The sequence below is a fragment of the Aspergillus campestris genome (assembly GCF_002847485.1).
Source record: "Aspergillus campestris IBT 28561 chromosome Unknown P168scaffold_4, whole genome shotgun sequence".
Classification (NCBI taxonomy): domain Eukaryota; kingdom Fungi; phylum Ascomycota; class Eurotiomycetes; order Eurotiales; family Aspergillaceae; genus Aspergillus; species Aspergillus campestris.
In genome coordinates this window covers 119886-144288 of record NW_020194339.1, presented here as the reverse complement: position 1 = coordinate 144288, position 24403 = coordinate 119886, and the positions used below count along the sequence as shown (strand labels likewise).

The window sequence follows — 24403 nt, the reverse complement described above, 5'->3', positions numbered from 1 at the left end:
GCCAATCCTTTGCAGGTCTGCGGTGGTCAGTATGATCTTGTTGAGGTATTAGTGGGGGGGGGTTGTTAAACACGCACCTCAACACAGATGGTGGCGATCTGATCCTCCTGGATCACCGGGTTATTGTCAATCACGTCCGTGAGCGCACCGCCCTCCATGAATTCCATGACCACCCAGAGCTCGTTGCTCGACTCCTGGAGGAATGAGTCCAGGAAGTTGACGATGTTGGCGTGCTGGCTGTCCTTCATGACGATGATCTCGTTCACGATCAGCTCCTTCCGCGGCTGGCTGCGCAGATCCATCTGCTTGATGGCCACCTGGCACCGGGGCCCGTACTGCCGGTACAGTTCATGGGCAACCGGTGAGGTGGCATGCTCCTTGACCCGGGCCACGTACACGGACCCGGAGGCACCTTGTCCGATCTTCCGCTGCTTGCTGTAGGATTCGTTGGGGTTGTCCTTGGACACGACGGACCGCAATCGGTCCATCACCTCGTTCTCGGACATGGCCGACATGCGAACCTCCTTCTTGTGGGGTTGTTCCGCCTTCTTCGTCAAGGCGGCCTCGGCCTGGCGGACGCCATCGGAGACGCCCGGCTTGGGGGCACCCTGCTTGTTGGCGATGTTCAGGGGTTTGACCGGCTGGACGGGGGCCGGCAGCTTGGACGGGGGCGGGCCCTGCGCATGCTGCTTGGGGCCGTGGTTCGGGGGCGCGCGGGGCGCGTACGGGGAGCGGGGCTCATGCGGCGGCGCGTAGCGGGAGCCTGGGGCGGACTGGTCGGGCGCCCGTCCGTTCGAGGCCGTCGGCGCGGACGGCGCGGGGCGCTGGGCGGTCAACTGGCGCTCCTGCGGGCCCCGTCCGGCGCCCGGCGCCGGAGGGGCGGGGCGGCTGGGCTTGTAGCGGTCATTCATGGACGGCTCCGGGCTATAGCCGCCTAGTTCCTGCTTGGCCGTGGGGGCGCGGGACTTGGGGAGCGAGGCGTTGTAGGCCTCCTGCTCCATGCGCTCGTATTCCTCCTCCCGCTGACGGGCGCGTCGGCCGTCATCCTCCACGCGGCGACGCTCCTGCTCCGCCATCTCCTTCATGCGCTCCAGCTGCTGCTGTTGCTGCTGCTCCGCCACCGAGCGATCCGCGTCGGCCCTGCCGTGGGGGTTGACGGGGGAGGAGTTGAGTCCCCGACCTGGCATGCCAGTGTCCAGGCGCTGGGCGGGGCCTGGCGGCGGGGGTCGCGGCGGGGCGATGGAGCTGCCCACGGAGCCATTGTTGCCGAAGGGCTTCGACTGCTGCGGGCCGGAGGACATGCCCGAGTAGTACTCGGGGTTCTGTTCGCGCATCTTGATGTCGGAGTAGAACTCGAGGACCTCGATGACGGCCTGGGGGTTCTTCTTGTAGTCCTCCTTGGTGATGGCCGACGAGGTCAGGAGCTTCTCCCACTCGGGCGGCAGGCCCACGAAGGCTCCCGTGTGCGGGTCGAAGCCGACATGGACGCGATGGCTGAAGTTGGTCGGGTTACTCACGCCGCCCATGCCCGGGCAGCGCTCGTAGATCTTGTCGATCCAGTCATAGATCTCGTCGTCGGTCTTGACCTCACAGGTGATGCTCTTGGTGGGCACATCGCGGGACAGGACGGCGGCCTTGGCCCCGGCGTCTTTGGGATTGGCCAAGCGGATGATCTCGAACGCCATGCGGGTATCTTCCGACCGCGAAACGCTGGTGACGGTGGAGAGCGGGATGGAGAGAACGACCTTGCCGGTCTCATTTTTGGAAAAATCCAGGCGGAATTCGCGCAGGGTCAGAAATCGCTGGTTCCACGTGGCGAGGAACTTGTCTTCCTTGCACCGGACGAAGCCCTCCTTGACGATTGAGAGGCTGCCCTGGCCGGACTGGTTGGTTTTGACCTGAGCGAGCGAGGGGGAGCTGGTATTGGGGAACAGGGACAGGTTCGCGGACCCCGGGGTCGAGGGTGAGTTGAGACTCATTTGGCTGAACGAGGTGGCGGCACTGGAGGGGTTCGGGGCCAGGTTGAGCTTGGGACGTTCGGCGGGCGGGCGAGGGGCTGGCCCAGGGTTCATGAACTGATTGGGGGAATACATCCTGCGAAGGGAGGACTGTTTAGGAACATGGAGGGATATACACGCGGAATGCAAGACTACGTGGAACCAGAACCACCACAAGACAAGACAAAAAAAAAAAAGCAAACAAAAAAGATGAAGAGTCGCCCCTCAAAAAAGAACAGAAAAAAGTTGGATTGAAACAGGTCTGATCGGGAGTGAACGACCTAAGAAATGGCCCACTTACTTTCCATAAGACCCTTCTGCACTGGAGCGCAAGCAAGGCCAATAGGAGGGACACACAAGAATTCAGGGGGTGGGTGTGGGGTGTTTGTTCGAGGGCGCGGAGGGGTAACGGGGTGAATGATTGACTGCTTGGCTGTTAGAATTCTGGGTTTTACTGTTAAAGGAAAAAGGCACAGAAAGGGAAGATCAATGAACAACCCTTCCCCCGCATAATAATGAATGGGAAGGGAGAGAGAGAGAGAGGGAAATCCTGCAAGCTGGACTAGGCCGACGGTGGTGTACACCCAACCGTGCGGGTGTCTTGGGAGACATATAGATCGCGCGGAGACAGTGGGGTAATTTGACTTGACTTGAGTCAAGAATCTTGTCTGAAGACCCTTCATCTCTTTCTTCTCTTGTCTCGCTTCTGTTCCGCTCCGGTTGCTCTAAAGAAAGGAAATGCGATCTTACCTGACTTCCGACCTGCAGGTTGAGAAACCAGAGAATCCTCGCAAGGGCGAGGAGGCTCCAGGCGGGAGATGCACAATTTCCCCGTTGATTCAGACGATAACGCGACGAGAGACCACAGTGATCCAAGTCCAAGTCACCACTGACCTGCAGGATTGAGCATTCAACAATCTCTCAATTGAATCGATCAATTGGTAGAGAGAGAGAGAGAAAGGAAAGAAGACTGGAGAAAGAGGGGGGGATGGGAGGAAGAAGAGAAAAAGGGGAGAAAGAAAAGGCGGGAAAGAAGGAGCCAAGAAAGGGAGAGAGGGAGAGGAGAGAGAAGAGGAGAGGGGGAGGAAAGTAGGCAGTGGTAAAGTCCCAACCGTTAATTAAGAGGGAGAAAGAAAGAGTGACAGGGAGGTTGAAGGTCCAAACAAGAAGGTTTCACTCCTTCAAGGGGGATCCCCATCCTTCGATCTTACTGAATTCCCTTCCTTTCATTCATTCATCCTCTCTTTCTCTCTTCGTTCATTGTCACTCTATTCTCGAACGGGATTGATTTGATTGATTTACTGTTTGTTTTCCTTTTTTCGGTTTGAGACGTTGAGACTTGTCTTCCATTGGTTTGATCCAGACTAGAATTTCATCCATTAGTCAGATCGAGCCCTGGACGGTCAGCCTGATTCGGTCTGTCGTTCCAGGCGGATTCTCCGTCCCACGTAGCAGTGGTGTCTGTTCTGTCTCAGTGTCTCACCCTGGCAGAAGGATCAGAGTCACGATCGATCCGTCGTCTCTCCATCCACGCGGTTCGAGGGGACGACACGCACAGTTCGATTGATGTAGACCCCCCGTTCGAGAGGGGAAGGAGACAAGAGAAACTCCACATTCCACACTATGGCTGAATGGGTCAACGTGGTTGAGCATCATATCATCCACCCTCGCGGTGGCGCTCTTTCCTTTGTACATGACTCAGCCATGGCACTGATGAACAGACCTTAATATAATCGAACAAACCAACTTTAATATAGTAATTGAAAATGGTCTCATACCGATTGCAGTAAGATAATCTATCCCAATCAACCTGACCCACGGGTCGTCCTGCCATACCTGATCCAGCCTGGACCCACTTTCTGTATGGCGTCCTTAGTCCAGGACTTGTGGAACATGTCAGAAGGTCCTTTGATGGAGGGACTGCATTTTTTGATTGAGATCTGATTGACTAGTCAGACTCAGTCAGTTAGTCACTCGACAGTTTCCCACCATTGATTGACAGGAAAGATGCAGAGAGGAAGATGAGAAGATCGGCTGCTGACCGCCTTGAGGATAAAGGCCGAGGCTGCGGCAGAAACGTCATGCTCCGATCGGGATCACGAGATCCATTCGTTTGTTCTCTCAGCCAACAAATCCACAGGCAACTCTTGATCCACCTGAACTCCTCTGACTCTTCTCTTTCGAAATGATTCTTCTCTTTCGTCTTTGACCCTTTGAGTTTTTTTTTTTTTTTTTTTGGCTACATCTGTTGGCGTCAAGAAACGACTACGACCGACTCTCTATCTACTCCGACGGATTCTATATCCTCCCCGGGGTGCCGTCAGCGGCAAAAGACACCGCTTTTCTTTGTACGTCGTGACCCTGGTCTAAAGAGAAGGAGTTCGTCCACTAACGGGTTCGGTCCGTGAAGTTTCCATGTTCTCGAGGAAATAGCCTAGCACAAGAAAGAACACAACTAGAATAAACGATACAACCATGGACGGTTCCGAGCTCCGACACCGAAAACAAGAGGCCCCCGAGACAACCTCCCACGCAGTTCGAAAAGATGAAGAACCCCGGCTAAAACATGGCATCCCCATGCAGGTCGTCCGGTCGCTGCTCCTGGGAGCCTGGTTCAACTGCTGCTGCTTCGTCATCTTCGCGACCCAGCTGGTCGGCGCCCCGCTGTACCTGCTCAACAAACGCTGGTATTACTCGTACATGGCCTCGACCAAACAATCCTTTGGACTGGTCATCACCGCCCTCACCCAGTGGGGGTGTCCGACTTATGTCCGTGTCAGTGGGGATCACAGCGTGCGAGGACAAATCCAGCTGGTCGATGGACAGCTGAAGACCCAGTTCCCGGAGCGTCTGGTGATGATCGCCAACCACCAAGTGTATACCGACTGGATCTACCTCTGGTGGGTCGCTTACACGAATGCGATGCATGGCCGCATCTTTATCATCCTCAAGGAATCCCTCAAGTACATCCCCATCGTGGGTCAGGGGATGATGTTCTACGGATTCATCTTCATGGCCCGCAAGTGGATCTCCGACAAGCCCCGGCTCGAGCATCGCCTGGAGAAGCTGAAAGCGCGCCACTCCGGCTCCAAGTCCGATTCTCCCGACTACGACCCCATGTGGCTGCTGATCTTCCCTGAGGGGACGAACCTGTCGCCCAACACCAAACAGCGGAGTGCCGCTTACGCCCAGAAACAGGGGTACCCGACCCCGGAGCACGTGCTGCTCCCCCGATCCACCGGTCTCTTCTTTTGTTTGCAGCAATTACGCGGGACGGTGGACTGGGTGTATGACTGCACTGTCGCCTACGAAGGCCCACCGTAAGCCCTCCCGTTTCTTCCTCTCTCCACCCCCCCAATAAAAACACATGGCAAAGCCCAGGAGAAGCTGACGGAGTGACTGGACAATAGGAAAGGGAGCCTTCCTGATAAATATTTCACCCTGCGCTCCACCTATGGCCAGGGGAGACCTCCGACGTCGGTCAACATGTATTGGCGACGGTTCGCCGTGTCGGATATCCCGCTGGAGGACCAGGCAGAATTCGATACCTGGCTGCGGGAGCGATGGGCCGAGAAGGACCTCTTGATGGACCAATACTTTGAAACAGGGCGGTTCCCGACTGAGCTGGCGGGCACCATCGAGGCCGGATCCGGGTCCGCGAAGCAAAAGGCCGTCGCGTCCGATGGATTCGTCGAGGCCCATGTGCGACTCGGCCACTGGAGCGAACTCGCTCGGATTTTCATGGTGGTGACGATGGCGGCTTGTCTGTGCAAGTTACCAAAGGTGTTGGCACGGTGAGCCGCCGGGGAATGACTTTGCGATCGACCGGTGTAGGTGGTCCATGATGGGATGAGTGCGCGCAGATGACGATAATGATGGGCAATGCAACTAGATAGACAGCTTCCTTCGTTGGATTGGGTTTGACCGGATTTTGGAGCCAGTGTTAATCGATGATAGAATTGGTTATTGAATGATTTTTAGATAGTATTGACTTGATATCTAGTAGTAGTATATTGTACTGTATTCTCAAGACTATTAAAGTATGGCAAGCCACAGTGTGGCGGTGAGCACCAGCCCCATTACGGGCGGCCGAGCCTCAGGCCTCCGGGGCATCTTCTGAATCCTCGATCGGATCAACCATCTTCTCCTCCCAACAACCTCTCTTGTTTTCTCGTTTCTTTCTTTCTTCCTTCTTCTTTTTACACTTTCGGCAATTGCTGCGCAACTTCAGGGCTCTCCGATCGTGCTCGGATGCTCAGCAGTCGCTAGTCTCACCTACGATTGACTTTCTCCTCGGTGATGAATATGAGCTGAAGCTTCGCCGCAAAACTTGTCCTGTCCTCCCCCCCTCACGAAACATCCCATTTCCCCTCCTGTCTCCAATTTAAATATCCTTCCGACCGGAATTGGATCCCTGTCCAAACATGGCATCCGTATCGAATGGATTCGCCAATGGTGTCAACGGGGATTCGCTCGCGCCGGCCAACTCCTTGGCCAACCTCCGTTTCTCTGACATTCCCTCCGCCATCGATATTCCCGCCTCCACCCTCGACAGCGAAGTCGAGGTCAGTCTAGAAGGTCTCCCCGATGACCCCACCGAACTCTGCACCTTGCTCGAGAACGAGAAAGCCGCCAAGAATTTCTGGGTGATCATCGCGCTGGCCTACGCCAAGCAGAAGCAACTCGACCACGCAATCGACATCCTGAACAAGGGCCTCGCCTCGGTCGCCCATGGCGCCACCAAGGAAAAGCTCGGCCTGCTGGGCTGGGTCTGCTGGCTGTTGATGCTGAAGAGTCGCCAGGCGCCGCGCGTCGCGTCCGAGGGCGAACTGTACACCGAGGCGAAGACGAAAGACTACTACCTGCAGCAGGCCACGTCCACGCTGAACGAGGCCTCCCGGTTGAACCCGGCCTTCCCGCCCCTGTTCCTGGCCCGTGGTGTGCTCTCCCTCCTGCGCGCCTCGCTGCACCCCCCGAGGCCCGTCCGCCCGGGCACCGTGGATACCTCCGAGCGCGTCGAGTGCCTGCGACAGGCGCTCAAATGCTTCGATGAGTCCTCCCGGGCCTTCGGGGGCCGCAACGTGATGGCGATCCTGGGTCGCGCGAGAACACATTACATGCTGGGGAGGTATGCGGAGGCGCTCGAGGGCTACCAGAGGGCGTTGGTGAAGATGCCGGGGTTGACGGACCCGGACCCGCGGATCGGGATTGGGTGCTGTCTGTGGCAGCTGGGCTTCAAAGATCAGGCCAAGGTTGCCTGGGAGCGAGCACTGGCGTTGGTGAGTCTACCCTCGTCTACGATGGTTGATCACGAAGCTAATGATTGATCTCGATAGAACCCCGATTCCAAGGTCGCCAACATCCTCCTTGCAGTCTACTACCTCTACGACAGCTCACGCCACGCCACCACCGACCCGTCCTTCGGTTCCCTGTACAAGGTAGCCATGACGCAGTACACGCAAAAGGCCTTCAAGCTAGACAAGGAATACCCCATGACCTGCGCCTTATTCGGAGGGTACTTCCTCCTGCGCAAGTCCTACGCGACCGTCGAGACGCTCGCGCGCAAGTCGATCGAACACACCGACGTCATGCAGATCGCCAGCGACGGATGGTACCTGCTCGGTCGCAAGGCACACTACGAGGGCGACCTGGCGCGCGCAGCGGAGTACTACAACCGGTCCGACCAGGCGCGCGGCGGCGGCGACCAGGGATACCTGCCGGCCAAGTTCGGCGCGGTGCAGATGCAAGTGTCGAACAAGGACCTGGACGGAGCCAAGTTCCGACTGGAGAAGATCGTCCAGCAGACCAAGAACCCAGAATGTATGCTGCTGCTGGCAGCGCTCCACGCGGAAGAGGTGTTCGCGCTCCAGCGCAGCGGCTCCAAGGAAGACAAGTCGGCCGAGCTCAAAAAGGCCATCGGCCTGCTGGAGTCGGTGCGCAGCCTGTGGAAGGACGACGCGAAGAAGATCGTGCCGGACGAGTCCGTCCTGGTGTACCTGGCGCGTCTGTACGAGCAGACCGCGCCCGAGAAGAGCATGCAGTGTCTCTCCCAGCTGGAGGAGATGCAGCTAGCGGAGATGGGCGACGACGAGCGCCCAGAGGGCGTGGAAGACGACGACGCCGAGGCGCTCCGGACGGCCCTCCGCGCCAATCTCCCCCCGCAGCTGCTCAACAACATGGGCTGCTTCCTGTACCAGTCCGAGCGGATAGACGCCGCACGGGCGACATTCCAAGCGGCACTCAGCGCCTGCGTGCGCTCGCAGGAGAAATCCAGCGACCTCGACACCGACGCGCTCGTCACCACAATCAGCTACAACCTCGGCCGCACCTACGAAGCCGCCGACATGCCCGACGAAGCCAAGAAGGTGTACGCGGGGCTCCTCGAGCGCCACAGCGACTACACCGAGGCCAACGCGCGCCTGACCTACATCGCGCTCCGCCAGAGCCCAACCGACGAAGGCCCCAAGCGCATGGGCAAGCTCTACGAAGCCGACTCGACGAATCTCGAAGTGCGCGCGCTCTTCGGCTGGTACCTCAGCAAATCCAAGAAGCGGACCGCGAACCTCGCCGAAGACCCCGAGCAGCGCCACTACAAGCACACGCTGCAGTACTTCGACAAGCACGACCGGTACTCGCTAACCGGCATGGGCAACGTGCACCTGCTGACGGCGCGCGACATGCGGCGGGAGACGGACACGGAGCGCGAAAAGCGGCGGCGGATGTACGAGCGGGCGGTCGAGTTCTTCGACAAGGCGCTGCAGCTGGACGGGCGCAACGCCTACGCCGCGCAGGGCATCGGCATCGCGCTCGTCGACGACCGCAAGGACTACAGCGCGGCCGTGCAGATCTTCTCCAAGATCCGCGACACGCTGCGCGACGCCAGCGTCTACCTGAACCTGGGGCACGTGTACGCCGAGCTGCGCCAGTACACGCGGTCGATCGAGCACTACGAGGCGGCGCTATCCAAGGACCGCGCGCGCGACGCGCAGATCCTTGCCTGCCTAGGCAGAGTATGGCTCCTACGGGGGAAGCAAGAGGCCAGCCTATCCGCGATGCAGACAGCGCTGGAGTACGCGCGCCGGGCGCACTCGGTCGCACCGGGGCAGGTACATCTGGAATTCAACGTCGCGTTCGTGCAGAACCAGATCGCATCGCTCGCCTACGGACTGGGCGAGACCCAACGCACAGTGGCCGACCTCGAAGCCGCAGCCGAGGGACTCCGCCAGGCGGTCGAGACCTTCGGCCGACTCGCAGCAGGGAAGAACCCGCCCTACCCGGCGGGCGCACTGGAACAGCGCGCCAACATGGGCAAGACGATCAACAAGCAGCTGGAGCGAGCCCTCCAAAGCCAGCGGACCTACGAGGAGCAGAACGCGGCCAAGCTACAGCAGGCGCGGGCGGCGCGGGAGGCGGAGCTCGCGCGCCGGGCCGAAGCCGTCAAGCAGGCACAAGCTGTGGAGCAAGAGCGGAAGCAGAAGGTCGCCGCCGAGCGACAGCAGCTGATCGAGGACGCGCAGCGGCTGGCGGAGCAGCGGGCGGCGGACGATCACGCACGGGAGCAAGCGGAGCTAACGACGGACGAGGAGACGGGCGACCGCGTTAAGCGTCGGAAGAAGGCGTCTGGTGGTGGTGGTGGTGGTGGTGGTGGGGCGTCGTCGAAGCGCAAGAAGCGGTCGCAGCGGCGGGACACGGACGGGGACTCGTTCGTCAGTGATGGGGAGGAGGGGCCTGTGGGGGGTGATGGGGATAGCTCGGGCGGGGAGAGTGCGGGTGAGGCGGCGCCGAAGAAGCGACGTCGGTTGGAGCGTCGATCGGGCGGGAAGGCGTCGAGCAAGTATAAGAGTAGTGAGATGGTGGTGGATTCGGATGAGGAGGAGGATGGGGGCGGGAGCCCGGCGGGGTCGGACGGGGACGAGGAGATGCGCGATGGGGGGGATGATAGGGAGGAGGAGCAGGAGCAGGAAGTGGTGCAGCGCCGACGGGCGAAACAGAAAGCCCGACGGATTGCGGATGATGATGAGGAGGAGGAGGAAGGAGAGGGAGAGGGAGAGGGAGAGGGAGAGGGGACGGGAGGAGGAGAGGTCGGGGGCCACGAAGGGGGGCAGGAAAGTGGGGGAGATGAGGAAGAACACGAGGATGACGGGCTGTTTTGATTATTCTCTTGTGAATTATTATCTATTATTTACTCTGTATGATGGCGTTATCCGAGGTGTATACAATATCAGATCCATCGATCGTATCGACGCGTACTCGGTCGACCGTCGAGTCGAACTAGGAGTCGACAGAAGTAGACAAGAGTCCACTGGGTAGTATCAGTGGACAGAATACGGTCCACCAAGTAGTAAGTAAGGTCCAGACACGATCGTCAGGAGGAAGAACGATGGAGAACGAGGGCGATGCGACCGAGGGAGAGCGAGAGATCGTCCTGGAGTGACCGGATTGGGATAGTCCGGAGGGAGGATAGGGGGATTTATTTATAGTTAGATTGTGATTCTGTTTTATTAGATGTTTGATTTTTTTATTCTTTATTCTTGTTCTTGTTCTTGTTCTTGTTCTCTGTTGGTGTTTTAATATTAGATTTTATAGTTGATGTTTAGGAAGATAGAGAGAGGATATAAGGGAATATAGAGAGAGAGAGAGAGAGAGAGATGATCCTGTTCAGCCCCGGATAATATAATATAATATATCATATCATATAAGATCCAATAATAATAGTCAATCATAGATTAATAAATAATAGAACGTGGATGCAGGTACCCTGGCGGTGTGATATTCCCAGCATGTGGATCCGAGGTACGTGACTATAATATAATAGATCAATAGATATCATGTAGAAATTTACAGAATAGAAGAATAAGATGAATCTAGAAGATAGAATCTAGAAGATGAATATAAACTACTCCGTATAATACCTCTATTATATGCTATTTCCCCGTCTCCGCTGTCTGTCCGGAGAACCTGGTCAATGGTTAAACAGGGTAAATCGTGGATAATCCTGGATGAACCATGGACCAGCGAGAGGCTGCGATGGATCAGGGGATGGCAGGGATTCCTTCCTTTAAATGTCATTGTTGGATTTATTCCACTTGGCTGATCTTGTATAGGAGAGTCGAGTTTATATGGAAAGGATCCCCACTCACTAAGCGAGTTCTCTCTCTCTTTCTCTTCTCTTTCTCTCTTACTTTCTATTCGGTCTTCTGTTTTCTGTTCTCTCCTGTTCTCTCGTGAATCGGTTCATCTAACTAGAATGGGGATCCAGACCAATCTCTTCTCTCCACTGGTTTGACGGTTATCCGTCGGGCGTCTTAGACTACTCCACTTTCTCACTTTCTTTCTCACTTTCTTTCTTTCTTCTTTCTCTCTTTCTCTCTTTCTCTCTTTCTCTCTCCCCTGTTCTCTTTCACTTCACTCACTCTCTCTCTCTCTCTCTCTCTCTCTCTCTCCCTCCTCCACTCCTCTCCTCTCCTCTCCTCTGTCTTCTCTCTCTCTCTATCTATTCCCTCTCCTCTATCCCCCCTCCAAACCACTTCTATCCACCCCCTCCTATCATGCTACTTCCACCTGGCCTCTGACCATCCTGACTACTACCCCCGTTTATATCAATATGTACTCCCACCGGGATCAGGTCCGTCCGGATCAAGCCCGTCCAGATCTGGCCCATCTAGATGACCGTCCCTCCACTCGCTCCTCCAATGGTGACCCCCCAGACCATGCCGTCCATCTCCGTTCCAGGTCCACGGCCCTCCCCCACAGTCCCAAACGTCTCTCCGTCTTTGGAGGTCGCTCTCGCAGTAACACGACGACCACCTCTTCCTCCTCCATCACTACCACCACTACCTCAACCTCCAACTCCGGCTCTACCACCGGCTCTACCACCTCCTCCATGACCTCCGTTGATGCTGCCTCCGTCCACCCCCCGGACGACCGCGCCCCCTCCGCAGCCGGTCTGCGGAATGACCGCCCCGAGAGCATGACCAAGGCCCTCTTCACCCGCGGCAGTCGCATCCTCCGCCGCCAGGGAAGCCGTTTCCACATCGTCGCCACCCTCGACGAGGTCGACGAGTCCGACCGCGACCGCGACCGCGACCGGAGGGCCAGCAGCGCCCGCTTCGAGGTCGGGGACCTCTTCCACCGCCACCATCGCGCCCGCCAGAGTGACGCCCAGGGCCACCTCAAGTCCCTCATCTCCGACCCCTTCGACTTCCACCACCTCACCCACACCAGCCAGTCGCACTTCCCCGCCCTCGAGGACACCCGCCAGAATGACCTCGTCACCGAGTTCTCCGCCATCCGCGCCTCCCAGCGACCCGTCACCGGCCTCAAGGGTATCCGCGCCGAGGACATCCTCCCCCTCCGCGAATGCGCCGACCCCGATTCTTCCTCCCCCCTCCCCCCGACCACCCCGACGGCCCCCGTCGAGGACCCGCTCGCCTCCCTCAGCCCGCCGGTCTCCCCCGGGGGTTCCTCCTCCATCAGCCCCAAGCAGCAGGTGTCTCACGCCCGCCGCCCGTCGCGCGCCGTCGAGAACTTCTCCCGCCCTGTTCCTCGCCCGTCCTACGTGGACTCCCCTCCGCCACGCCCGGCCTCGCCGCACCTCGCCGCCGCTCCCGACATCCCCGAACCCACCGCCCGCGTCATCGACGAGATCCTCCACCGCCCGCCTCCGTCTGGCCCCGACCCCGCCGGCTCCTGGGACCACGTCCGCACCATGTCGCTGTCCCCGACCACCCGCCCGTCGGACCTGACGGACGTGCCCGAGGAGATCGCTGCCACCCACTGGCACGATAGCCCGGAACAACCCGACCTCGCCGACGGTCCCCGCCCATCGTCCCGCGGGGGCAGCAGCCCCGTGCCCGCCTCCCGTCCCTCCATCTACTCCTCCGCCGAACTGTCCCGGCGATTCTCCGAGGCCTTGGGCTCCCCGACCCTGCCGCCGCCGCCGTCACACCTGCAGCGTGGGCCGTCGCAAACGGAAGATCTCACCCCGCCTTCCGGGGCGCCCGTCCGCCGCGGATCCTCCCGCCGCAAGCCCACCTATGAGACCATCTACGAGACGTGGGACGCCGACATCGACTACTGCTACGAGCACGCCGCCGAATCGTGCTCCGACTTTGACTGGGGTCGTCGGTCGCTCGAGGAGCGGCCGCCGCTCCCGACTCCCGGGTCCGACATCCCCATCCTGGCCACCGACTGCGACGGTCCCGTCCCGTCGCCGGCACCTCGAGGGGTTCCGACGGTGCCTGCGATGCACCTGAGCCCCTCCACGCTGGCAACTCCGGGGTCGCAGCGGGCGCTCACCCCGGCCAGTGCCGTCGGCGATTACTTCCCTCCGGTCGGTCCATCTCTGTTCCCGTCGGCCCTGGGGAAGCCCGACGGGCCGGACGCCCTGTACGAGGAGTACCTGGCGACGGACGCCGAGTCGGATCGGCCCTTCTCCTTCTACTCATCAGGAGTCAGCCCCCAGATGGAGCACCCGGTCTCCCCTCGCAGCAGCTTCTCCCCCATCAGCAAGTACAACTCCGAGGAGAGCCTGATCCTGTCGCGCGCCGCCTCCATCGTCCGCAAACACCGGTCCTCCGTCTCCACCGTCAGCGTCCCCGACCTGATCCACAGCCTGGCCAATAGCCGGGACCTCGCCGACGGGGCCCCGTCCGCCGGGGGGGATGCCTCCTCCTCCTCCCGATGCCCCTCGGCCGCCAGTGCCGCCCGCCCCGAGGCGTCCACCCACCACCGCCCGACGAAGAGTCTCGCCGGCGAGCTGGATTCCTGGTGCCGGGACCCCTCCTCAGGGGACGCCGCTCGGGATGCGTGCGGGGCCTCCACCCTGCACGACCGGGCCCAGTCGACCTCCCACCTGGAGGCGGCCCCGTGGGTGGCCCGCGCCAAGCCCGACCTGCCGCCTAAGAGCGCGCACCGACGGCGAGGCCGACCATCCTACTCTCTCTTTCCCACTGCGCCTCCCAATTAACCTTGGGTGAATTATTTTTTCTTTCTTTTTTTCTCCTTTTTTCTCCTTTTTTTTTTATCATGTTTCTTTCCCTGTTCTAGTCTTTGTTTACTTTCTGGCATATATACCCTAAAAAAGGGAAGGTGTAGCCACCGCCGATAATCTCTTCGACGATTGATGACTCCCTGATTTTTCTCCCATCTTCTCCATTTCGGTCATTGGCGAATTTCCTTGCTCTGTCTATCATACGTGTCGTTCTTTCCGTCTGTCTTTTGATCCAGCAACAGCTCTCGTCCTTCGTTGTCTTCTTCTTTTTTTTTTTTCTTCTTGGGTTTCTTCTTCTTCTCCCCCATGTTTCTTTTCTCTTCTTCTCTTCTTTCTCGGGTCTATATCTTGCATTTCTCAGCGCTGCTTCCTCAGGGACCAAAAAAGAAAAACATCCGGTGTTCTTCTGGTACGGAGGATCTGGGCACTGTAGTGGGTGGGTGGTTTTATCTATTTTATCTTTTTCTCTCGTTCTTGGATATTGACGGCCGTCGTTGGGATATTTCCTTGGTCGATTACAATTGTCTGGTTGTTTACTGTCTGTGTAAAAAGATAGGATATAGACTTGTACATGTGTACTGTATATACAATCAACCATTTTACATTCTGCAGAGGTGGTTATCAAATAGATACCTATATAATAATACCTGGTAACGAGCCCTATCTTGTAGTTTTTATATCTAGATCGGCAGTATATTACTCTAGTAAGGAACAGCCAATTATACACTTCTATTTCTCTTACCGCCCGCGTCCACATCTCCGTCATCTCACTCCGCTGCATCTCCATCTTCTTTCTCATCATCTCCATGTCTCTTCCCCGGCCGGACGACCGATGAGGTCCTCTCATTACTGACCACACCTTTCACAACCAGTCCATTGTTCCTCCCGCCACCATGTCCTCCCAAGCCCTCATAAAACGCCAGAGCGAATCCGCTCTGATGCCCCCTCCCCCACCCCCAAAGCGCATCAAACGACCCGCCACCGTCCTCGACGAAGACGTCTACACCGACGCCTTGTCCGACATCATCGCCCGAGACTATTTCCCGGGATTACTCGAAGCCCAGGTGAAACAGGATTACCTGGACGCCCTCGACTCAAAGGACAAGGAATGGATCGCCACTTCGAAGAGGAGGCTAGTCGACGTGCTAAGAACGCCCGGCAGAGCCAGGCAGCGCCCCGCCGCCTCGGGCACCACACCACAGTTCTCTAACGCGGGGGACACGCCGACCGGATGGCGCGGTGAGACGCCGTTGTCGGTGGGCTCTGCGACTCCGTCGACTGTCGCCCCCTCGACGCTGTCCCAAGAGGAGAGCGCCGCACCGGACGTGTCCCGGCTTGGACTCCTCGAGTTCCAGGCTAAATACACCAGCGAGGATAACGAGTCGTTCAACAAGGTCCTGGACAAGCAGAACGCCAAGCGCCGCGAGCACTACGCCTGGATGTGGAGCGGGAATAAGATTCCCACGGCGCGCCAGATCGCACATCACCGGCGGGAGACCAAGCGCATCGAGACCCAGGGGGGCACGCCCTCCTCCGACCCGACCAACCAGGCGGTAGCCATCAAGACGGACCTAGACGCCCGACCCGCAAAGCCAGACGCATGGAAGGCCCGGGCGGAGAACCCGCTCATGTTCGCGCCCCAGTCCATCGAAGACGACCACGAGACGATCCAGCAGCGCGCTGAAGCTGCCTCGCGCGCGGGGCCCAAACACGTCGTCTATCAGAATACTCGTCTACCAGACGAAACCCACCGCGCGCCACCCCCTCCCCCGTCCCCGTCTATCTCCGCTATCAAAGACGCCATCGCGGGGCGTCCGCGCCTCACAGACTCCGAACCGGGCTACACAGGCGGCGGCGAGACGCCCCGCGTCAACGGCTACGCCTTTGTCGACGAGGACGAACCAGACCCCGCCACCACATCCGCAGACGACTTCAACGACCTTCTAGGCAGCAGCGATCCCCAAGACCGTACCCCCAACCCATTTTCCATCCGCGAGAACCGCCACCGCGAAGCCCTCCACCACCGCATGGTCGACCGTGTGTCACGCAAGAAACGGGCCGAAAAAGCCGCCCGCGAGACCAAGACTCCTGTCAACCGCACCCCACGTTTCGCCAGCAGTCCGCGCTTGGATTTTGGTTCGCGCGGTCATCCTCCTGCGGGGGGTGTTACGCCGGGGAAGGCCCTCACGCCTGCTGCGCAGAAATTGCTCCATCAGGTGGGGGGGAGTACGCCGCGGACGCCGGGATTTTCGTCTTCGTCGGGGTCGGGGTTGAGGAATATGTGGACTCCTACGCCGAGGAGGGGGAAGTAGCCTTTTTCCTTTTTTCTAGGGGATGGGTTTCTTGCGCGGGTTATACGTGAGCTTATCGTTGCATTTCACTGCACTACACTACACTACACTACACTACTGTTACTACTATATTATATTGGATGGATCGGAGTATGGGATAAACAGGTATAGGCGTTGGGATCTTTCAAAGGAGTTATGGGCTGGTTATTGAGTTGATATTAGCGAATTTCTTTTTTATACCTTACAATCAAGCATCATACAGTCATTGATTTGTATTAACTAGTTCATATATGACTGGGTCCATATCAATCTAGTCCATATATCAATCAACAAGAACAGATAAGTTAACAATAAACAATAAACAATAGCCGATAAGCAAGTAAATAAACAAACAAGACTGTAGTGTATACGTTGACTGCACTCCGTCAACCTCTATATCAACGTCTATCTCCCTTCTTCTGTTCGAATTGGCTTCAATGCGAGTCATATGATCAATCGTCTCGATCTGTATAATCTGTATAATATAATTACAGTAGAAGATATAAAAAAAAAAGTATATAGCAACTCAAAACCCAACCTATACAAAACTCATATCCAAATCCAGTATATACTCCAAAAAAAAAAAAACACCCACACCAGCATCCAATCAATCATCACAACAACCCAAACACAACAACCCAAAACAACCCCCCAATCCAAATCCAACCCCACCCCGCAACGCAACCCCCCCATTCTTATTCCGAAACGGCGCCTCCGGATAATTACACCTCCCCTCCTCGGAATCATTCTTCGCGCCGTAACTCGCCCATATCTCCGGTTCCTCAGGACAGCTGAAATCCAGTGCGGACGGACAGCTGCGCACGAGATCCCAGCAGAGGTCGCGGCAGGGGAGCATTTCCTTGTAAGGCCCGGGTTTAATGAGCCGATCAATCCAGGGGTTACGCGCGTGGCGCGCGGCGGGGGATTTGCGGATTGTGTCGTTAACCGCGCTGGAAGGCAGGGAGGTGCCGTTGTGGAAGGGGCGGAGGATATTGCGCGGGTACAGGGCGGTATTGTTCGTGTTGGAGAAGTCTACGCAGCGGGGGATGGTGACCGCGCAGAGCCAGTTCTTGTAGGCGTTGGCGCAGTCGTCGCAGTTGACGGAGAGGGACCATTTGGTTTCGTTGTTGGTGGCGTTGCATTGGATTTGGGCGAGCGAGTAGGTGAAGTTTTTGTAGAGGCTGCGGGCGTGGTCGTCGTAGGTGGTTATCAGGTCGGGGAGCTTGTTCTTGTAGTTTTGGGGGTTGGTCGGGACGGAGTAGGCGACTTCGTTGCAGAAGGGGAGGTCGTGGATTAGGGCGCAGTTGTCGTCTGTTTTTTTTTGTTAGTTGGGCTGTTTTTCTTAAGGTGTGTGAAGGGTTTAAGGAGGGATACCGTTTTTCGTGGAGAATGTCTCTGGCTTCCACACTCGCCCCCCTCCCCCGATATATCCATTCCCCGAGTCTGTCGAGTCCCCCGCCATGGCCAGGATACCGGTGTACTCCGAGCTGCGATTGAGCTTGGTAACGTAGAACTGCTCTCGGAGTTTCTCACCCCCCGGCCGCCTAGTCATGCTCGCTTCAACACTCTTCTTGCCTTTGACCTGCGCATGCAGGTTCAGCGCGCAGTACGAGCGCTCCATGCCCTCAATAGACGGGTCATTGACGTTATTGGCGAACATCACAAACGGGGGATGTTTATGTAGCCAGTCACTGTCGTTGCCAGCCGGCAGGTGATAGCCCGTCTTGTTGAGATCGGCAGTCGCGAGGAGCGCCGTGGTCGTGTCCGAGTCGACAGGGAAGAGCGATTCGTCGTCGCCCACCGTGTGGAAGAGCGCGTCGACGGACGCCGCAATCTGGTAGTGGTAGGTCCCCTCGTAGTCTTTGCTTTCGGGCGCTGTCACTTTGAGCTGCACGTCGCCTGTTGCGTCTCCGACGGCGCTCATGTAGCCGCCTTCGGATTTGAAGACGGCCCAGCTGTCCGTCCCGTTCAATCCTAGGATCGAGACCTCTAGCTGGGGTAGAGCCGGGGGGTTGTGATCGGGCGCGCCCTTCGAGAGGCGCGGCTTCGAGCAGATGGTCATAGACACGTAGACTGTGTTCGCGCGTTTCTGATGACTCGGGCGCTCTTCCTTGGGCGTATCGCCCTCCTTATCCTTCCCCTCCTTAGGACCACCACCCTCCCTATCGTTCCCGTCCTTAGGCCCATCCCCATCCCTATCCTTCGCATCCCTAGGAAAATACCACTTCTGCGCCTCCCCCGGCTTGATATCATCTTCCTGATACTGATTATTCCCCACCGACGACACAGCCCGCCGAGCTCTCCGGATCGGATCCAGCGACGCATCTACCCCCTCATCAGCCGAATCCTCCAACACAAGCCCATTATACGATCCCAGCGCAAACGGGAACTGCCCTCCCCCTCCACTGCCGAGCGTCACATTGCTCCCGTCGGGCCCAGCCGGCGCTGGCGCTGTGAGACTGTCCTCTGTGTGCGCGAAGGCCGGCGCGCTGAAGAGGACCGCGCTGCATGCGGCGAGCGTTGCTGCCAGGCGGTACTGCAGCTTGGGTGTTGGGGGTCGCATGGACGGTACGTCTCGGTAAGATGCGATGCGATGCGATGCGATGGTGGAAGCGCGGACTACACAAGTGGGCTTTGGGTCAGGCGCGGACGGAGGCCTGGAATGGACCGACGGCTGGTGTTGGATGGATCATTCACTGATTATATCTGTGTGTTGTAGGACAAGAAAATGGAACTGGGATTGTCGTGCATTGAGGTCGCCTGTACCTGACAGCGCGAGTATATCCTGTGTTCATCGTTGATCGCATTGCGGTGGGCCGTGATCTATTCTTGTTTGCCCTGTCAGCCTGCGCCACGTCTCGGATTTCTCAGCCACACGGCTGATAAGGGCTTATGTAATGGGCTTTTATGCAGCATTGCATGTCTACAGTATAGATCGAGTACAGATACGGAGTAGAATAATATTATCATTCATCTTCAACACACCCATATTTCAGGTATAACTTCCCATCTACACCATCCCAAGTCCTCCCGTGTAAATGGCGGAGATAAGGCACCTTCGCCTCATCCGCATAATACAGCCAACAGGCCCACCGGTGCCACTGGCCCTCTTTCATATTATGTCTCGCCCGCTGCCCGATCTTATCCTCAATGAACTCCCCCCGCCGCATCGCCAGCCGACTCGGGAAGACCCGCGCAAGATAGTGCTCCGTCGACGCCAGATGCGGCTTATCGAACCAGAAGAATAGCGGCGTCAGCGGCACCTTCACCTCCGGCTGCGACGGCGGCGTGAAGTCCCTCTTCAGCGACGCGGTCAGTTCCCGCAGCGCCGGGTAGTCATTGACGCAGGCCGACACCGCGTACGAGCGCATGCGCTCCGACGGGAACGAGACGTACTTAACCGGCGCGGCTTCGTCGGCGTCCGAACTCGCCATCACGTCGAGGAGCGGCGCTAGCGGGATATCCGCCGCGAGGGCCCAGTCGTGCTGCTGCACCCAGACGTATGGCGTCCCGCATATCCTCAGCGCCGAGCGCACAGCGAGTCCGAACCCGAGGCGCGCGGCGGGCTCGATGAACGTGACTTGCTGGTCTGCCGTCTGCGTGATGGCCACGGTAACCTCGTTGCGGGGGTTCTCTAGCCCGAACTCGGCGCGGTCCTGCCATTCGCGGAGCGCGGTGGCTCCCGGCTCGCTTGCTGGGTTCTTGTCTCCGTGGGGAGCGTATTTGGCGATGATGAGCTCTTTGACGTTCTCTATGTAGTCGCTGTAGTTTTCGGCGACTTTTGCCGTCGCTTGGCCCTTTTTCAGGCGGGATCGGACTGTGACATGTTCGAAGGTGTCGAAGACGACGATCACTCGGGCTGCGAGCAGTGCCGTGCAGTGTCGGTTGAAGGATCGCAGTACCGAGGAGACTAATTGTGTGGATGGGATGGATGGGGTCGGCGAGGTCGTGATTATCACAGTCAAGAGACTTGACTCATTGGATCCTGGCCCCATTGGCACTCCCGGTAAAAAACGGCCGGAAAGTCGAAGTGAGGGCGAGAGTGAAGATACTTTCTACCCAGAAAGGCAAATCTAACCGAATGGGGTAATCCGCAGATTCTCCGGTCACTGGACAACCGTCCACCACGTAGGAGTAGACAGGACTTTTGGAGAGATTTGCTTAAGGCGTCAAATTAAGAAGACAAATAAAGACGGATTTTGATTGTTTGATACTATTTTCTTTTGATCCATTGCACTATATAATGTGCTACCAAGACCAGGTGACGCCTAACTAATATGAAGAATGCACACTGCAATATCGCGCTATACAAGTTTATAAAATCGGGCAGCTACACCGCTGAGGATAATCACAGCGCCGATAACACCCAGAATGCCAAAGAACCACCCCAAGCCGTCGGCATTCTCTCCTGGGACATGCACGTTCATGCCAAACAAGCCGCAGATCAGGTTCATGGGAACTAGCATAGTGGCGATGAGCGTCACCTTGCTCAAGACATTGTTGACGTGATTGCCCAGCACCAGGTTGGTCACATTCAACTGGGCAAGGTAGTTGGTATGCGACCGGCTGAGCATCTTTTCGAAATGCGCTAGGTTAGACATCATCGTCACGACGTGATCTTGAATGTCACCCAGGTAGAGGCCAATGTCACCACGCGGAGTCACCGAGTACTGCTCATTACAGCGCTTGGAGAACCCGCGGATGACGTCGGCTTTGCCACCCAGGAGACGCATCAAACTCATGACTTTCTTGCGTAGGCCGCCGATCCGGGGCAAAAACGACTCGAAATCGTCCATGCGCGCGATGAACACCAGGTCCTCGATGGCTTCGGATTCGACTTCGATTTCGCGAATAACAGGACCGAAACTGTCGACGATATCGTCACTGTATTTGGGTTAGTTTTCACGAAATGACACGGAGCGGAGTTGGAGGCAACTTACATCATGGCATAGCATATCCAGTCACTGCTCAGGGACACGTAGTCGCGAAGCTTGCCGATTCTTTGCCGGACATTGGACGAGTGCGGATTGTCGGTAAACGAAAATGACAGCACTCCATCACGGAACACCACCATGTAAAAGTTGACGGGGTCCATAAAATTCTCGCTGGTCTTGTCGAGCTGGTAGAAGGTGCGGAAGCAAACAAAGTAGTACTGCTTGAACAGCTCGACCTTCTCTCGGGCTTCTTGGGTCATGATGTCCTCCGTGGTCAGCGGATGGATGGAGAACGCCCTCGAGAGCGCGCTAACTTCCGCCTCCGTGGGGTTCAAAACGTCCAACCACCACACGCCCCCTTCCGGACCTAGCTGGAAGAGATCCCGGAACGTATCCCCCGGCAAGACGAGATCACCGAGCTCGGCAGCATGTACGGTGCTCTGCGACTCGGACGAGAAGAAGCCAAACCGACTGGGCTCATTCTCGTTTTTCAGGTGCGCCAAGAGTTCCTTCTCGTCCACGGACTCCGCCAAGGCCTTTTCATCGAGTTTGGGGTCCGATGTCATGTAGTCATCCGAAGATCGTTCCACGCTGGATGAGCGTTTTTCTTCGTCGCCGGATTTCTGGGCGCCTGGGCGGAGATCATAGAAGACCCGCTGTTGATTGCTCTGGCCGAGGCTTTGGCACTGTCTCGTTGTGGTGGGCTTTGCCTTGTGATTCAAGGCCACGAATTCCTCCAATTCCTCGTAATCAATGACCGGAATCCGGCCCGGCTCCTCATACGACGGAACGCAAGGGTCATCGGCGGGCTCCAATTGCACTTCGCCCGCTTGGGGCCGGATGATACTCGCATTGCTGAACGTGCGACGGCGAGCGTGGGTGCCGCCAGAGACGGTTCGCTGCAGGATCGCCTCGAGGTCGGGCGCGCCATGGCTTTCCAGGGTATTTGCGCGCTCGCGACGGCGGGGGTCGGCGAACGCTTCGACGGAGTTTGGCGGCGACGTTGACCGGGCGGAGACGGACGATTCTCTCGACACGTTGGTGAGGTCCTGAGGGGCGCGGCTATAGGAACGGCCTTGACGGGTATTGCCGGGCGGATCGACAGAGAAACGCCGACCCAGCGCATTTATATCCTTGCCGGCTTGGTCGTCGTCGACGACGGCTTGCTCAAAGTCTCGCGAGAATGAGCCGGCCTCCCGCAGCGCCTCCTGCACATGAAGCAGATCGGGGCGCTGGGGAGTATCCGGGGGGAGCCCCTGTTGGGCGGTATTCTGGCGACTGAGCTGGGCATCGGGGGTGGCCTCAATGCGCGGCTGCGTAGGTTCCAATTGGAATCGGTGATCGTCCAGCTCGGGGACTGGGGTGCTGAACCGGGTCAGGCACATGTATTTCTCAGACCGGGGTGACTCGGACATGATGACTCGGTGGACCGTTTGCGATCGGGTACATTAATGGGTTTTGAGAGTCGAGAAAGGAAGAAAAGCGCAGAAAATATAAAGAAGAGTTAGGCAAGCACCAAGCGGTAAATGATCAAAGCCTTCGGGTCAACGACAACGAGGGCGTGAACAAGTCCCAGGGAAATGCTTCTCCATCCATCAGCCAGACCCCTCGACAGGGCCTGGCATTACCGTCGGGGAGATCGAGGGCCAGCTTTCTTCGGTCGCTGGACCGTTCTATTACGGGGGTTTGGTGACGCCCCCGCAGAAGACCCTGCACTTAGGGCCCAGGAGAGGCTGGAGGAAGGTAGACTGGTTGAAGCGAGTGCCCGCCAACTTGACTAAGTAATCCGACGAGGAGCGTGGTCGCTCCAGAGTTGCAGTTGAGTAGGGATGAGTTTACAGGAAGCTCCAACAGAGTTCCTTGAGTTCACCGCGGCGAGACCTTTTTTTCCCTCTTCTTTTTGTTTTAAACTTCGCTTTGATCAATGACGTCGGTACCCGATTCTTAAGGTATGAGACGGAAGTATCGGCGACGATATCGAGATGGGTGGGACGATCAGCAGAAGTTTATTCTCTTGGTCGCAGGAGAAGTCAACAGCAGAGAATCTTTTGGTGGAAGTCGGTCTGATGTGGAGAGAGATGAGTGGTGAAAAATCCCGGCACACCACGAGATTGAAGCGAGGAAAAAGTCGAGTCGCCGATAGTAAAAGAGACTGGCGAATGACGGAGCAATGAGCGATGCTTATATAATTTTATTTTCAAGAATAAAAAAATAAAAAATAGATAAAAATAAGATATGAAAAAATCAAAAGTCCGAATCGATATCAGAAATAGAAGAGTGAAAAGACAAACCAACCCGAGATCTGTCTTTCTATAAAAGTAAAAGGAAAGACAGAATCAAAAGGGAAGAGAGAGAGATTCGAAGAGCAGAAGACCAGACGAGTAAAAACAAAGAAAGTGATGGAGAGGGAAAAGGGGGCGAAGAAATTTATGGAGACGAAACCAAAGATAGAATCAGGCCGGACGTTGCACCCAGAGGTGTCTTAGTCTTAATTCTTTGGGACTTGACTGAAAAGGACCAAGATCAGACGGACAGAAGACAGAAGACAGGCCGAAGGAAGTCTTGGGTTTAAAAAGGACTGGAACCACGAACCAGTCAGGCTACCAAATGAGAAAGAAACCGGAGCCAAAAGAAAGAAAAAGCCAAGAAACAAGCAGAAAAGAACCAGAAAAAAAGAGGAGAAAAGAAAGGGGCCAAGAAAGTGAGGGTTGATTCCGGTGGCCAAAAGAGCACCGACAGGGAGGGGATTTCCGTGTAAGAGAAGTTAAATATGGAGCACTACAAGAGCGCCAACAAGGGCTAAGACTTTAAGCAGTTTCAATGAGATGGCTTCTTGCCATTAGCCCGGTGAGTCAACTCCGCACTGGACCTGGGATGGATGTAACTGTATTCTGGTCTGTTTAAGCTATAGATAAGAGAGTTGCATGTGACCCTTTCTTATTGAACTTGACAATATCTGAATGATCAAATTCATTCACCTTGAATGAATCCAGATCTTGATATCAGGTGACACGGACAACGTTAGTCATGGATTGTCCACGGTGGGCGGAACTGGAACTGGTTTCGGCAACAATCCATGGATCTTGCTGGACAATTAATAATAGTAATGTCAACCATATCATGCATGTGCATCTCAGATCCATCACATCG

At 56.9% G+C, this 24403-nt stretch overlaps 6 protein-coding genes across 6 annotated transcripts; 3 read left to right on the top strand and 3 right to left on the bottom strand.

Annotated features, from left to right (window-relative positions):
• The first annotated feature begins 4226 nt into the window (after window positions 1–4226).
• P168DRAFT_288841 (lysophospholipid acyltransferase family protein) lies at window positions 4227–5978 on the top strand. Its single transcript, XM_024836882.1, has 3 exons — window positions 4227–4345; window positions 4408–5317; window positions 5408–5978. The coding sequence occupies exons 2-3, from the start codon at window positions 4575–4577 to the stop codon at window positions 5793–5795; spliced, it is 1131 nt and encodes a 376-aa protein (XP_024693977.1). The 5' UTR covers window positions 4227–4345; window positions 4408–4574; the 3' UTR covers window positions 5796–5978.
• A 144-nt stretch (window positions 5979–6122) lies between these two features.
• P168DRAFT_309717 (putative RNA polymerase II transcription elongation factor (Ctr9)) lies at window positions 6123–13965 on the top strand (the record flags this gene model as incomplete). The annotated part of the gene is made up of 3 exons (XM_024839330.1): window positions 6123–7276; window positions 7334–10106; window positions 11777–13965. Exons 1-3 carry the CDS (start codon window positions 6422–6424, stop codon window positions 13963–13965), a joined length of 5817 nt encoding a protein of 1938 aa, XP_024693976.1. The 5' UTR covers window positions 6123–6421.
• An 836-nt stretch (window positions 13966–14801) lies between these two features.
• P168DRAFT_288840 (splicing factor ESS-2 family protein) lies at window positions 14802–16595 on the top strand. Its single transcript, XM_024836881.1, has one exon. The coding sequence runs from the start codon at window positions 14883–14885 to the stop codon at window positions 16299–16301; it is 1419 nt and encodes a 472-aa protein (XP_024693975.1). The 5' UTR covers window positions 14802–14882; the 3' UTR covers window positions 16302–16595.
• Window positions 16596–16926: 331 nt separating this feature from the next.
• On the bottom strand, window positions 16927–19116 carry P168DRAFT_325739 (MID1 family protein; the record flags this gene model as incomplete). Its single annotated transcript, XM_024841046.1, has 2 exons — window positions 17694–19116; window positions 16927–17630 (listed from the first exon to the last, which is right to left on the bottom strand). Exons 1-2 carry the CDS (start codon window positions 18880–18882, stop codon window positions 16927–16929), a joined length of 1893 nt encoding a protein of 630 aa, XP_024693974.1. The 5' UTR covers window positions 18883–19116.
• A 169-nt stretch (window positions 19117–19285) lies between these two features.
• Window positions 19286–20314, bottom strand: P168DRAFT_265779 (uncharacterized protein; the record flags this gene model as incomplete). Its single annotated transcript, XM_024834931.1, has 1 exon — window positions 19286–20314. The coding sequence occupies one exon, from the start codon at window positions 20312–20314 to the stop codon at window positions 19286–19288; it is 1029 nt and encodes a 342-aa protein (XP_024693973.1).
• A 309-nt stretch (window positions 20315–20623) lies between these two features.
• Window positions 20624–22668, bottom strand: P168DRAFT_233275 (magnesium transporter CorA family protein; the record flags this gene model as incomplete). Its single annotated transcript, XM_024833359.1, has 2 exons — window positions 20624–21203; window positions 21260–22668. The coding sequence occupies 2 exons, from the start codon at window positions 22666–22668 to the stop codon at window positions 20624–20626; spliced, it is 1989 nt and encodes a 662-aa protein (XP_024693972.1).
• Between the last annotated feature and the right edge of the window lie 1735 nt (window positions 22669–24403).